The 15,932-nt window shown below is 41.4% G+C and overlaps 1 protein-coding gene across 1 annotated transcript in view; it reads right to left on the bottom strand.

Annotated features, from left to right (window-relative positions):
* Window positions 1–15,327, bottom strand: part of RNASEL (ribonuclease L (2',5'-oligoisoadenylate synthetase-dependent)) — a 29,347-nt gene extending 14,020 nt beyond the window's left edge. The window contains exons 1-3 of the mRNA XM_006872558.1: window positions 13,827–15,327; window positions 4,617–4,702; window positions 2,410–2,615 (exon numbers count right to left, since the gene is read on the bottom strand). Coding sequence (XP_006872620.1) covers window positions 2,410–2,615; window positions 4,617–4,702; window positions 13,827–15,327 — 1,793 coding nt within the window. The remainder of the gene's footprint in view (window positions 1–2,409; window positions 2,616–4,616; window positions 4,703–13,826) is intronic.
* Window positions 15,328–15,932: the final 605 nt, after the last annotated feature.

The following is a 15,932-nucleotide window of genomic DNA, read 5'->3' as shown; positions in this document are numbered from 1 at the left end:
ATGGGATATCAAAGAGATTGTCTGATGATTTCCGCATTCCGTTGGGTCACCTCTCTTTGGAATGGGCACAAATACAGATCTCTTCCAATCGGTTAGACAAGTCTCCCAAATTACTTGACACAGACAAGTGAGTGCCTCCAGTACTGGATCAGTTTGATGAAACATTTCGATTTGTATTCTGTCAATTCCTGGATCCCTGTTTTTCACCAATATCTTCAGTGCTGCTTGGACTTCTTCCTTCAATACCACTGGATCTTGATGAAATGAACATAGAGCAATTCTTTTTGGTACAGTGACTCTGTTTAGTCCTTCCACTTTCTGTATCATTCAATATTTTGCCCACAGAATCTTTCAATATCACAACAGAAGGCTTAAGGTTTTCTTCAGTTCTTTCAGCTTGAGAAATGCTAAGCATGTTCTTTCCTTTTGGTTTTCTAAAACCCATTTCACCATAATATGTGGTTTTGTCTTCTTGAGCTGCCCTTTGAAATTTTCTGTTCAGCTCTTTTACTTCCTCATTTCTTCCAATTGCTTTAACTTCTTCGTGGTCAAGAGCAAGTTTCAGAGTCTCTTTTGACAACAGTTTGGTCCTTTTTTCCCCTTTGTTGCTTTCTTCAAGTATGATGTTCTTAATGTTATTCTAGAGCTCTTCTGGTTTTTGATCATTAGTGTCTAATGCATCAAATCTGTTCTTGAGATGGTCTCTAAATTCAGCTGGAATATGTTCAAGGTCACATTTTGGCTTTTGTGGACTTGTTTCAATTTTTGTCAGCTTCAGCCTGAACTCACATATAAGCAGTTGATGGTCTATTCCACAATCTGCCCCTGGCCTTGTTTTGGCTGATGATACTGAGCTTCTCCATTGTCTCTTACCACAGATGTAGTCACTTCGATTCCTGTGTATTCCATCTGGTGAGGTCCATATGTACAGTTGTCTTTTATGTTGTTGAAAAAAAGGATTGTCAATGAATAAGTCATTATTAGGTACCATGGAGTCAGTTCCAACTCATAGAAACCTTATGCACAACAAACTAAACACTGTCTGGTCCTGTGCCATCCTCATAATTGTTGGTACCCTTAAGCTCATTGATGCTGCCACTATGCCAGTATATCTGGTTGGGGGGTCTTTCTCTTTTCATTGACCCTCCACTTTCCTGAGCATGAAGATTTTCTCCAGAGACTTCCTGATACTATGTTTGAATCTCTGTATGAGAGACGAAGTTTCACCATCCTGGCTTCTAAGGAGCATTCTGGCTGTATTTATTCTAACAGAGATTTGTTTGTTCTTCTGGCAGTTCATGGTAGGTCATTGGTCTTGCAATATTCTATCATGCAATCTCCAGCATCGTATTTACCACCGAGGCCATATTTTCCAATGGCTGATCCTTCCTCTTTATTTCTAATTTTTGCATCCCAATCACCAGTAATTATCAATGCATCTTGATTGCATATTTGATCAATAGCAGACTGAAGAAGTTGGTAGAATTGTTCAATTTCATTATTACTGGTCTTAGTGGTTGGTGTATAAATTTGAATAATAGTGGTATTAACTGGTCTTCCTTGTTGTTGTTAAGTACTATGACATCAGTTCTGACCCACAGCGACCCTGTAAGGGGTTTCTGAGGAACTGTTGGTGAGCTTGAACCACTGACCTTGGGGTTATCAATCTAGTGCTTATCCTACAGCCCCACACCAGGACTCCTGGTCTTCCTTGTAGGTGTATAGATATTATCCTATCACAAAGAGCATTTTACCTCAAGATTGATCTTGAAATGTTTTTCGTGATATATGTGACGCCATTCATCTTCAATTTGTCATGATTCAAAATAGCCAATACCAGTCCATTTCAACTTACTAATGCCTAATATCTTTATGCATTCCATTTCATTTTTGACAACTCCCAATTTTCCTAGATTCATACATCATACATTCCAGGCCCTGATAATTAATGGATGTTTGCAGCTGTTTGTTCTCATTTTGAGTTTTGCCCCATCAGCAAATGAAGGTCCTGAAGGATAACTTCATCCACATCATTAAGGTCAACTCTACTTTGAGGATACAGCTGTTCCCCAATTGCATTTTGACTGCTTTCCAACTTGAGGGGTTCATCTTCCAGCATCATATCTGACAATGTTCCATTGCTCTTCAAAAGATTTTCAGTGGCTAACAATTCAGAAGTGTTTAACTACCACAGTATGACAAACTGACAGACGAGTAGTGGTTTACCATAATAGTTAAAATAACAATACAGTAGCACCATATCTTCAAAATTCATAAGAGAAAACCCAAATTCAGAAAAGTTAAGTAACCTCTCCAGAAGTACACAGCTAGTAAGTACAGTGCCAAGCTGAGAGGAAGGCCTAGACACGACCCCTGTCCACATCACCTTCATTCTTGAAGCCCATTTACCTCATCCAACTCCAAAAGAAGGGATGACCCAGCAGTTTACTCAATTGACTCTTCAAGTTTTCTCCAGGGCAAAATAGGTGACGAATGAGATCCCTAGTTTCTTCATCTGGAGAATGCTGGATTACCTCTTCATTACTTTGATTCTCCAGTTCTTCAAAAGGAATGCCTCCCTTCTTTACCACATAGAGAACCAGCCGTCCCAGGGCCTGTAGAGAAGATATAAACCAAGCTACAGGTTCTTATGGAATTATCTCTCTATGCAGGTGAGTTTGGAGGATGTGGTACAGGTTATAAACCAAAGAAGGTGTGAGGAACCTCGAGGAGTCTGTAAACTTGCTAGGGAAAGAAGAAATGGGTTTGCACAAGGAGAACTCATCAAGGCAGTATATGTTAAGTTTTGATGGAGCAAAAGGTAGCTATATAGGCTATACTTATCAGGGCAGACTGCTGGAGGAAGAGGCATGTGCAGTGGGTCTTAAAGTATAAATAGAATTTAGAGTAACAAAGAAAAAGAAGAATGTTTTAAATGAGCAGAGTGCCCAGTGCCTTTCTGGGAAGCAGACCTTTAGCCAAAGGCTATATCAGGCAATGGATAATGGGTTCGGTTGAGGTCGGGATCTGTGGAGGTTACAGTGACAGTCCAGAGGTCAGGTAAGGAGCAGGGAGAAAACGTACAGAGGGAGGCCAGCCTGGAAACTCTCTGCACCAGTCAAGACACAGTCAGGGAAGGAGCTGACATCTAAAGCCACCGATTCAAAGCCTATAGAGGTAGGAAAGCCATCACATGAAGAGCACTTGCTCACTGGATTGAGAACTCAGCACCCTGAGGATTCTCCTCAAAGGAATGCCCTGGCAGGGCCTTGGTCTGCAGAGGACAACTGTCTCCTCTCAGGGGGTCACCCATTTATTTCAGGGTCTCAACTTTTCAGCCAAGCTTAGTCCCTTTCAGTGGTGTCCTGGTGTGGTGCTGTGGGTTCATGCACCAGACTGCAAAGCTGTTTGAACTGCAATGTCAGTGGTTCAAGGTCACCAACTGCTCCTTGGAAACCTGAGACAGGGTTGCTATGGGTCAGAATCGACTTGACAGCACTTAACAACAACAGTCCCTTTCAAGCTGGGGACTTACTCTATCCCTCCTAGGTGTTTTCAAAGGACACCTAGGCCCCTTTGGAGTTCACCACACAAGTCTGATGGGAATGGGATTAGAAACCTCATTTATTTTGTCCTTAGGCAAAAGATATCTCAATGGAGAAAAGCCTGGTATGGCATGCTCTATTTACTTAGTGGAAGAAGAACGAGATTCCAAAAGATACAGAAGGGGACCAGGCAACAGCCAACTGCACACAGCCCCAGCCTTCTCCTCTCCTCTCCACACTGAAAGCCTTACTTCTGGGAAGAGGTCCAGTGGAAAGCTGTCGTCTGCAAGCGAGTGAGAACAGTGAAGACAATGAGGAAAAACCCTGGATCTCCCAAGACATTAACAATTACTGTTATGATCGTTGTTCTAGGCTGCCATCGAATCAGTCCCCAACCCATAGGGACCCCATGCACAATGGAATGGGACAATGGTACGCCATAGCCTTTTCATTCATAGGGCTGGTTTTCAGCAGTAGAGCCCCAGATTTTTCTTCCTAGACCATTTAGTCTGGGAGCTCTGCTGAAAAATGGTCAATATCATAGCAACATATCAGCCTTCACTGACAGAGATGGAGGGGCTGCACATAAGGTGTATGGAACCGGAATGGAACCTGGGCTCCCTTAAGTTGTTGTTGTTATTTAGTGCTGTGGAATCATTTCCGACTCACAGTGACCCTGTATAGGGTTTCTGAGGAGTGGCTAAGTAGGTTTGAATCACCAACCTTGCAGTTAGCAGTCCAATACTTATCCTATGGCACCACACCAGGAGAGAATTCTACTTCTGAACCACTGTGATTCTCAAGAATTTCATGAGCAGAGGGTGTTTGTTTTTAACTTCCATTTATCAGCTTAAAAACATGAAAGAAAAGACTAATACTGCTGTTGCCAGAGTTGAAGTTTCCCTAATTTAACACACCTGAAGTCCCAAATGCTAAATTGTTAAAATTGGAGAACTACAAACATCCTTTCCTTGCTGGTTAACACAAGAATGCTATCTCATGGGTTGTAGGTATTAAGGTATAAGTAAGGAAGCAGAGAGATGAAAAAAGCAAAGTGGATTTTTTAATTACCTGTAGATCTCTCTCAATTTCCTGTGGATCTCCAGTCTGCTTGATGCTTTTATCAAAATCTGCCAGGCGAACATCATTCTTAGAATCTAAGGGAGAGTTTGCAGAGGTGCATTGAAAATCCTCATTCCCCAATTAAGTTAAATAAATTAGTTTTTTAAAAAAAAAAGTACAGTCTGTCATCTCTTTAAAAGGTAATAATAAAGCTTATATCTCTACTGTTATTTACTGAATATGCTGCCAAACAATTAGGTATCTACCAAGAGCAAGACTTACATTTTATTTTTCCCACTAGGAAGAGAGGGGAGGAAGGGATGGAAAGGGATGGGATAAATTAAACCAGCTCCCCATTCATGCAATCCCTAGGGGCAAACAGCATAGATTTACAGGGCTGGCAAGAATGAAGGTTACATCCTACAACTAAAGAAAAGCTCAACAATAAGAAGACTCCAAATCTGAGACCATTTAGCAGAGTATTCCACGTAAAGGAGCCAACCAGCCATAGCCTACTGTTCTACCTGAAACAAGCATCATGAATTAATTAACTCTGTGTTTATCAAAAGTCACTGCTTCCTTGTCCACTTCACGCCCACCTTAACATCTCCCTCCTTTGATGGAAGCCACTGAATCCTCAGATAGAGACAGTCATGGATGAAAAAGGTCTCTGGGGCAAGACAAAACAAGGGCAATTGAGTGATTTGTCCTCGTCAAGAGCCTTCTGGCTTCAATGATTCAGAGAAGAAAGACTCGGTAACCCCAGATAGGGTAGTGATTTCTAGAATATTTTTTATTCTGAACTTAGAACTGAAAGTTACGAGGGAACCTAGAATCCAACAAAAATGAATATATCAAATTAAAGAACAGGACTTCATCAAGGGGAAACAGTGGTGAACCAGAAGAACACAGTTCAAGCTCCATGAAATTTGGAGTCTCTAGGAGAGGATCATGACAAGCTATGGACAACATTGTGAAGTATGAGTATTCCAGGACACTTAATTGTACTTCTGAGGAATCTGTACCTGGACCAGGAAGCAGTTGTTCGAACAGAACATGGGAACACTGAACGTTTTAAAATTGGGAAAGGTGTGAGACAAGGTTGTGTTCTTTCACCATACTTATTCGACCTGTATGCTGAGCAAATAATACGAGAAGCTGGGTTCTATGAAGAAAATGTGGCATCAGGATTGGAGGAAGATTCATTTACAACCTGCGATATGCAGATGACACATCCTTGCTTGCTAAAAGTGAAGAGGACTTAAAACATTTACTGATGAAGATCAGAGAGCACAGCCTTTGGTATGGATTACATGTTAATGGCAAGAAAACAAAAATCCTCACCACTGGACCAATAAACAACATTCTTATCAACAGAGAAAAGAATGAAGTTGTCAAGGACTTCATTCTTCTTGGATCAACTGTCAACACTCGCAGAAGCAGCAGCCAAGAGATCAGAGGACGTATTGCCTTAGGCAAATCTGCTGCACAGGAACTTTTTAAAGTGTTGAAGAGCAGAGATGTCAGCTTGAGGACTAAGGTGCGCCTGACCCAGGCCATGGTATTTTCAATAACCTCATAAGGATGTGAAAGCTGGACAGTGAATAAGGAAGATCGTAGAAGAATTGATGCCTTTGAGTTATGGTGTTGGAGGAGAATTCTGAAAGCACCATGGGCTGCCAAAAGAACCAATAGATCTGTTTTGGAAGAAGTGCAGCCAGAATGCTCCTTAGAGGCCAAGATGGCTAAACTTCGTCTCTCATACTTTGGACATATTGTCAGAAGGGAACAGTCGCAGGAGAAGGATATCATGCTTGGTAAGACGGAGGGTCGGAAAAAAAGAGGATGACCCCCAATGAGATGGATTGGCCAGGTGGCAGCATTGATGGACTCAAATGTGGCAGCAGTAGAGAGGTTGGCTCAGGATCGGACATTGTTTCGTTCTGCTGTGCATGGGGTCACTATGAGTCAGTTCTGACTTGATGGCACCTGACAACAACAACAACAAGGAGAGGAGATAGATTTCAAATGAGTAATTCACAAATAAACATAAAGTTAATTGCAGTTTTGAAAATGCTAGCAAAAAGTGTAAAATGGTATGAAAATGTCTCACAGGAAAACCTGCACAGCTGTATGGGGAAGAGAAGTCTTCCTTAGGAAAGAAACACTTAGACTGAAAAAGAATAGAATATAAATTCGTGTTTGAATTGTAGAATACAGAGGAGAAAGAATCCCAGAAAAGAACCTGGAGAATTCCACTCTGGTGGAAAGAAGGCTCTTGAGGCTAGAGAAGAGAAGGAAGTAAGAGTGGCCTACAGTGAGGCTGAAGAGACAGATGGGGTTGAGATCAGGAATTCTTTACAGTTGATAGAACTGACCCCACGTGTATCCGAGTAGAATTGTACTCTACAAGGTTTCCAGTGGCTGATATTTGTAGGTAGATCACCAGGCCTTTCTTTGGGTGGGTGGGTGGGGGTAGGGAACTCAAGCCCCCATCCTTTGGATTAGCAACTAAAGGCATTAGCCATTTGTACCACCTAGGATGCCATTTAAACGGTAAAACTCCTCTAACTGTTTAAGACACTGATTTTTCTACCACTTGAATTTGAAAGTGCCTAGATGAAACATTTCACGTATCTTCTAACACTTTCTTTTTATACGCTATAAAAGTTTCTAAGGGCATATATTTTGGTTCTGTTCCTTTTAAATCAAGGAACTCTGGTAGCACAGTGGTTACGAAGGAAGCTCTGGTAGCGTAGTGGTTACGAATCGGGCTGCGAACCTTAAGGTCAGCGGTTCGAAACTACCACTGCTCCGCGGGAGAACGATGAGGCTTTCTACTCCCGTAAAGATTTACACCCTCGGAAACCCTGTACAGGGTCGCTATGGGTCGGAACCGACTCGATGGCACTTAACAACAACAGATGAAACATTTCATGTATCTTCTAACACTTTCTTTTTATATGCTATAAAAGTTTCTAAGGGCATATATTTTGGTTCTGTACCTTTTAAATCAAGGAACTCTGGTAGCACAGTGGTTACGAATTGGGCGGCTAATCTCAAGGTCAGTTTATTTGAGAAACTACCAGCAGTTCTTCAGAAGAAAGATGAGGCTTTCTGCTCCCGTAAAGCTTTACAGCCTCGGAAACCCTATGAAGGGTTGCTATGATGCGTAACTGATTCCACGGCATACCATCACCACCACCACACTATCACCACCACCTTAAATCAGAATGCTAGCAAACAGCTGATGGGCAAAACTGGCCAGCAGAAATTGTACCCACTATGCAACGATGACTGTAGAACCTCTACTCTATTCTGTTTTAGTCTGTTCTAATTTCTCACCCCATCCTTCATTGTCACCACAGTTATATCATCCAAGATTGTTAGTAATTTGTTTTTTGTTGGAAACTACACATTTAGATTACTTTAAAAAGAACACTTCCTGTCCTTATCATTGCTTCTTAGAAATCATTTTTTTCTCCCAGACTTTTTTTTTCCCCTCCTTCCTTACAAATATCCTCCAGCAATTCTTTCATAAAGAATTTGTGAGTTTTCTGAATGTGCGAATACTTTAGAAATACATTTCTTTTTAATCACATGTGAACAATAATTTTTCTGTTTAAAAGGTTCTTTCTCTTTGGCTCTTTCATCTAGATTGTTAATAAGAGAAGTCAGATATCAATCAGATTCTTGTTTCTATGTAGAAAATATGGATTTTATTTATTTGCAGTTGTTGAGTTTTTCTTTCTTCCTTGCTACTTTTAAATTCTTTTCTGCTATAACGCAATGCATAGTTCTCCTTATTTATCCTTCTTGGCTCTTAGTGAGTCTTTTTACATGAGGACTAATGTGTGTTTTTTTTTTGTTGTTGTTGTTAAGTGTCCTCCAGTTGTTCCGACTCATAGTAATCCTGTGAGTAGCTGGCGAGTTTGAACTGCCTATTTGTGGTTCAAACCACACTTACAGTCCAGTGCTTATCCTACAGCATCACACCAGGACTCAGCGTGTGTCCTTAGTTCTAGGAAATTCTCAGTTATTAATGATTTTTTAAATATTGCTTTTTCCCCATTCTCTTTTTTCCCTCTGGGATACCTATTGGTTAGATGTTGGAACTTCTGGATCTAGCCTTCACGACTAAATATAATTTTTTATACTTTTCATCTCTTTATGCCTTTCTGCTCTGTCCTAAGAGAGTTTCTCAAAATAATCTTCTAGTTCACGAATTTAATCTCTAATCCATTATTGAAGGGTCTTTTTAAAAATGTATTTTAAAAAATGTACTTTTTATTCATAAGCTCTCTGTCTTGTTCCTTTCAGAATGTTTATCCTTGTTTCATGAATAAAATAACCTTTGTTCTCTAGTTTTAGTAATTATATTTACTTTATATTTGTATTGCGGTATCTTGGTTAGCTGTTTCTTTGAGTATAAATTCTTTTGTTTGATGCATCTTTTTCATGGGTTAAGTAAGCACTTCCCAAATATACCAAAATATACCTGGGTGATGCAAGAGGTTGCTTGCTGCTAACCAAAATGTTGTTGTTGTTAAGTGCCATCAACTCGGTTCCAACTCATAGCAACCCTATATAGGGTTTCCGAGCAGCCACTAACGAGTTTGAACCACCGACCTTGCATTTCAAACCGACCTAGCAGTATAGCGCATTAACCCAAAAAATACCAAAGAATGATATTTGCAGCTGAGAATCCTTGATGCCCTCTCTGTTACTTCTGTTAATGCTACCCAACATAGGAAAGGGATGAAAGCAGTTTCCAGAACTTCTGCACTTTATTCGGTGAAAGTTGGGAGTAAGTAGGACATTTTACTTAGCAACGCACCTTAGCAGACAGTCTTCTAGGTTAACTTCTTTTTATCTTTCTTGGGCTCACCAACCACCCAGTGTCTCAGACAGTACCCCTACTTAGAAAGACAGCCCCATCATAGGTGCCTGGTCCTAGGAAAGAGGGATTGCACAGGGTTTGGCCTGTCTCATTTCTAATGATATAGCAATTCTCAAATTCCTGGGTGGTGCAAGAGGTTGCTTGCTGCTAACCAAAACGTTGTTGTTGTTAAGTGCCATCAAGTTGGTTCCGACTCATAGCAACCCTATATAGGGTTTCCAAGCAGCCGCTGATGAGTTTAAACCACCAACCTTGCAGTTCAAACTGACCTAGCAGTACAGCGCATTAACCCACAGCTTCACACCAGAACTCCAAAACGTTAGCAATTCTAATCTACCCAGTGGTACCTCAAAAGAAATGCTTGGCAATCTATTTCTGACAAGTCACAGCCATCAAAATCCTTAGGGAGTGCAGTCTTACTCTGAAGCACATGAGGTCACCATGAGAAAGAACTAATGCTTTCTCAGCTGCTTTGTTTGTTTGTATAGCAATCCTTAGGTAGCCCTTTGTCTTCTCCTGCCTACCATTATTTCTGGGAGTGGCGTTCTTTTACATTGTTCCTTTTTTTTTTTTTTTTAATACTAATATTTATCTGTGGCTTCCTGTCTTTGTCCTAGACTCCTGTGTCCTTCTTCAACCCCATCCTGTCCATATAGTCTCTGTACGGTTCGTCAAAGATTTCCGTCCTATAAACATCCCTCTTTTGTTTTGAACTCAGCTACAAATTCACTTTAAAATCTTTTGTTGTTTTTCCACTATCATTTCAATGGTTCGTTGTAGGGTACAGTCTAAGGCGTGTGTTAAGTTCACCACTTTGAGGTAGGTGGTGATGGTTATGTGCCGTGGAGTTGGTTCCGTCTCATAGCGACCCTGTACAGGGTTTCCGAGGCTGTAAATCATTACGGGAGCAGAAAGCCTCATCTTTCTCCTGTGGAAAGCTGGTAGTTACAAACTGCTGGCCTTGAGGTTCGCAGCCCAATTTGTAACCACCACGCTACCAGAGTACAGTCAATTCTGTATTCAAGTTTAAGAATGGAAGAGATGGTGCTGGAAATTCTAAAGAAAAGGGATACTGCACAAGTCATTACTCTTTGTTGTTGTTAAGTGCCATCAAGTCGTTTCTGATTCATAGCTACCATGTATAGTGTCTCTAAGGTGTGGCCATTGAGTTTGAACTGCCAACCTTGTGGCTAGTAATCCAGTGCTTCTCCTATGGCACATACAAGTCATTTCTTATTAGACTATGTGATATGATATGCTCACATCAAGGTCAGCAGTAGGAACTGGGAAGAACCTCATCTTTGCCTGAGTCTTAAAGCCTCTATCTCACTGGAGAGCTGCGCACACCTTTGTCCCTTTCTCAGTCCCCCAGAAAAGCAGCTGAAAACTAAGCCTATCACCAGAGTGTCCTCAAACTATATACTGGATACTAATTGTATTTTCAAAATCTTTTTATTGTGAATTAAGTGAAGGTTTACAAAGCAGATCACCAGTCCCACATTCCACGAGTCATACATGTTGTTTCATAGCTCTGGTACCATAGTGGTTACGAATTGGGCTGCTAACCTCAAGGTCAGCAGTTCCAAACTACAAGCTGTTCCACAGGAGAAAGATGAGGCTTTCTGCTCCCGTAAAGATTTACAGCCTAGGAAACCCTGTACAGGGTCACTATGAGTCGGAACCAACTCCACGGCACATAACCACCACCAACCACCAAGTACCATCAGTTAGCAGCATTTGCCGCTATTCACTTTAACTCTTGCACTCCTCCTCGTCTCTTCTGCTACCTTCATCTTTCCTGTGCCAACCTCCCTCTTGTATATTGTCATCTCCAACAACCAAGTTAACATGTGTCTACTCTCAATCCATTGAATAATTTACCTTTCCCTCCTACCCCTGACTAGCTGTAATCTTAAGGAGCCCTGGTAAGACACATTGGCCAAACGTTTGGCTGCTAATCAAAGGTCAGCAGTTTGAGTTCATCGGCTGCTCTCTAGCAGAAAATATCTGATGATCTGCTCTCATAAAAATTTCAGCCTAGGAAACTCCATGGAGCAGTTCTACTCTGTCATATAGAGTTGTTATGAGTTGAAGTCAAGTTGACCACACATAACACACGTATTCTTATATCCACTTATCTCTTCCAGGCCTTTAAATACTCATCGCTGCCTCTCAATATCTGAATCCTCTTGATTCCCTGTTCCCTTCCATCAAGTTTAAATCTCAATACATATCTAATATGCTAAGTATCTGCTTCTGCTTAGACCTCTAAACAAACATCAGACTTCTGCTGGTCATCTATGGTGTACCAGGTGACTTGTCTACTTATGATGTTGCATTAAGACCTCGAAACAGGCTTTTGAAGATATGTTGTTGTTGTTGTTGTTGTTATTGTTGGGTGCCATCAAGTCTTCTCACAGCAAACAACACATAGTACATAGTAAAACTGCTCCCATAGGATTTCCAAAATTGTAATCTTAAAGGAGCATATGACGAGGGATTTTCTTCTGCAGAGCCACTGGGTGGGTTTGAACTACCAACCTTTTGGTTAACAGCTGAGCACATAAGCATTGCACCACCAGGATTCCTTGAAGCATTACTAGTCCCAAATGGTTTAAGTGATTTATTTGATGTTAGAAAGTGGCAGTATTGGGCATCAAACCTCCATTGTTGTTGTTGTTAAGTGTCGTCGAGTCAGTTCCGACCCACAGCAACCCTGTATAGGGATTCCAAGGAGTGACTGGTGAGCTTGAACTACTGACCTTGCAGTTTTAACAGCTTTGCAGTCTAGTGCATTAACCCACAGCATCATACCAGGACTCCGGAAGTACTGCTAAATCCCACTCTTTCTACTGTACCTGATTGCCTCCTGGGGCTTTGCACTCAGCTCTGCCTGTTTCCTTTAATGTTGTTTTTATTAATCTTGCATTTGTCTTACACCAGTATATGTAGACTTGCCCTGCCTGCTTGGAATCTGCATCTTGCCTTCACACCTCCCAATTCTGACCTCAGTTATACCACTGAGCTTCACAAAAAGAACTCACCTTCAGAATTTGCTACTTTGCAGACAACTCCAGGAATTTAAATTTCTGGAGCATGCTACATTCACAGCACACCCTCAAATTTTTATTTTGCTAAGGATAATATAAGGTGAGCCTGGCACTCTTCTGGAATCCACTGACCTCCATGTGGGCTTTGGCAAAGCACTTATAACTGGTAGTCACATATAACTAAACTTATGAAGTTGTTGTGCTCATGAGGAACTTGTACACATACCAACAGGTAGTTTAAACAGGACAAGAAGATATTGAATGGTTTGACATCAGGAAAGATGTGTGCCAGGGTTGTATTTTTTCACCATACTTATTCAATCTGTATGTTGAGCAAATAATCCAAGAAGCTATATTAAATATAAAAGAATGTGGCATCAGGTTTGGAGAAAGGCTCATTAACAACCTGCAATTTGCAGATGATACAACATTGTTTGCTGAAAGTGAAGAAGACTTTAAATACTTACTGATGAAGAACAAAGACCACAGCCTTCAGTATTGATTGTACCTCAATGTAAAGAAAACAAAAATCCTCACAACTGGACCAATAAAGAAACATCATAATAAATGGAGAAAAGATTGAAGTCGTCAAAGACTTTATTTTGCTTGGATCTACACTCAACACTCATGGAAGCAGCAGTCAAGAAATCAAACGATGAATAGTATTAGGTAAATTTGATGCACAAGACCTCTTTAAAGTGCTCAAGAATAAGGATATCAGTGAAAGGTGGACAGTGAGCAAGGAAGACCATAGAAGAATTGATGCATTAAATTATGGTGTTGGAGAAGAATATTAAAAGTACCATGAACTACCAGAAGAACAAACAAATCTCTGTAGGATGAAGTACAGCCAGAATGTTCCTTAAAAGCCAGGATGATGAGACTTTGTCTCTAGTACTTCAGATATATTATCAGGAGGCACTAGCCCCTGGAGAAAGACATCATGCATGGCAAAGTAGACGGTCATTGGAAAAAAGGAAGATTCCCCTAATGAGAAGGATTGGTACAGTGGCAGCAGCAATGGGCTTAAAAGTAACAGAAATTGTGAGGATGGTGCAGAATTGGGCAGTGTTTCATTCTGTTATGCATAGGGTTGCTAAGAGTCAGAGCAGACTCAATGGCACCTAAAACACAACATGAAGTTGTTGCAATAAATAATCCATATGTGAAATTTTACTTTTAGCCCTTTCCTAATTGCAATGGAAAATATCTCTTTTGTAAACAAATACCCCACAGCGTCTAAGGGAGAATCTGGTATCAGGGACTCACCTAGTAAGATGTTTTGTGGGTGCAGATCCTGGTGAGTGTACACCAGGTGCAGTTCTTCAAGAGCCTTAAAAATAGATCGCAGGGTATTCCGGGCAAACTCATCTTCCTCGTCTTCCTTGTTATCGGCAGCTTCTTTCACTCTCTGCATGGCAAAGTGCTCCTGTAGAGTTCGCTCACAGAGGGCAAGGCACACGTACAAACAGCCCCCTTGGCTCTGGCTCCCACAAAAGGTCACCAAGTGACTGTTCATTCGGCTGTCTTTCAGACAGTTGAGCTCTTTCTGTGCCTGGTCGCTGTTTTCACGGAATCGCTTCACAGCTACCTCTTGTTCCTCGTAAAATCCCAAGTAGACACCTCCTTCAGAAGTGTTAGCAATTTTATATTCTTCAACAATAAAGATCTTGAGTTTGCCAATCATTGGACGGTATATTCTGTGGAGTTTCTTCATGGCCACCCTCCAACGTGAAGTCTGAGGTTCCCAGTCATCAGTAGGAAGGGGGTAATACTCTTTAGCTCCTTGACTAAGAAGAAACTCTGCAAGGGAACTGTCGTGATTCCGCAAAGCTGTCATAACAAGATCCCCACAATCCACGCTGGCACCGCGGGCACACAGCAAGCGGGCAATTTCTTCCAGTCCCAATTGGACAGCAATTAGTAGTGCTGTCTTGCCTTCGCTGTCTGTGTCATTAATTTCTATATGTTTTTGATCCAGAAGCATGTTCACCAAACTCAGCTCCTTCATTTCCACTGCCAGAATCAAGGGTGTTTTCCTTCCTTCTCCCCTGACTTTTACATCTGCTCCATGGTCCAGGAGAAGACGAGTGATGGTCTTACTAGTGATAGCCTTCACCTTCCCATCACGAAAGCTCAGAAGCGCATGGATCAAGGCATTTCTGCCCATATTGTCACAGGCATTAACATCTGCCCCTAGCTCATCAAGGAGGGTCATCAAGGCATCTACATGGCCTTTTTCTGCAGCATCCATGAGAGCTGTGGCCCCTCCTTTACCAAGCTTCTTTTGATCCTCCTTTGTCTTTCGACGCATATTCACTTCTGCACCTCTCTCATGCAGGAATCTTAAGGCTTCTATTTTACCATAAGCAGCAGCTTCCATGAAAGCTGTGAAGCCATTATAATCACACTCATTGACATCTGATCCTTTAGAAAGAAAACACTGGAGCAGATTCACATTTCCTACAATCCCAGCAAGGATGAAGGGAGTGGCGCCATTGTTCTTTCTCATACAAGGCTCAGCACCATGAAGAAGCAGAAGATCTACAATGTCCTCCCTGCGGTTCTGTACAGCATTATGCAACGGCGTCCATCCCCCTTCCACCTGGAAATTAACATCAGCTCCCTTTTCCAGCAGTTGCTTGACCTTCTCCACATCTCCTTTTCGAATAGCTGTGATCATTTGACAATGATCATTTTCCACTGCAGTCCTCGCACTGCTGGAAGGTGAGAGAGTCTCCTGAGGGATATTATGACTCTTTCTCTCCATGATGACAAATGCCACTGACTACAACTTTTTGCCTTTTCATTCAGATATTAAATATATACCTTCTTTGGACTTGATGAAAGAGGTATGGAGAATTTAGAATTTAGAGTAAATAGAGACTCTCTTACCAAAGACAGCATTTTGGGGGGAACAAAGCTCTCTGAAGATCGGACATTCCACCTGGGTACAAAAGAGATACTTTATCACTTTAGAAGGTGGAAAAGCATTTAAATTTTACTAGCAACATTTTCAGAACACATTTACTAATTCACTATACCAAAACCAAAAAATAACCACTACCATAGAGTCAATTCTGGCTCACAGTGACCCAATAGGGCAGTGTAGAACTGGTCTACAGAATTTCCCAGATTGTGATCTTTACTACAGCAGATAGTCTCATCTTTGTCCTATAGAGCAGCTGGTGGTTTCAAACAACTGACCTCTAGGTTAACAATCCAACACTGTGCTATTGCTACTGTTGTTGTGATTAAGTGCTGTCAAGTCAGTCCCCAATTCAGCAATCCTGTATAGGGTTTCCAGCCTCGGAAACCTTATGCAGGATCACAATGAGTCGGAACAGACTCGAGGTCACTTAACAACAGTAAAAA

This window comes from Chrysochloris asiatica, unplaced genomic scaffold, assembly GCF_000296735.1.
Source record: "Chrysochloris asiatica unplaced genomic scaffold, ChrAsi1.0 scaffold00203, whole genome shotgun sequence".
NCBI lineage: Eukaryota > Metazoa > Chordata > Mammalia > Afrosoricida > Chrysochloridae > Chrysochloris > Chrysochloris asiatica.
This window is presented reverse-complemented; position numbering and strand designations above follow the sequence as displayed.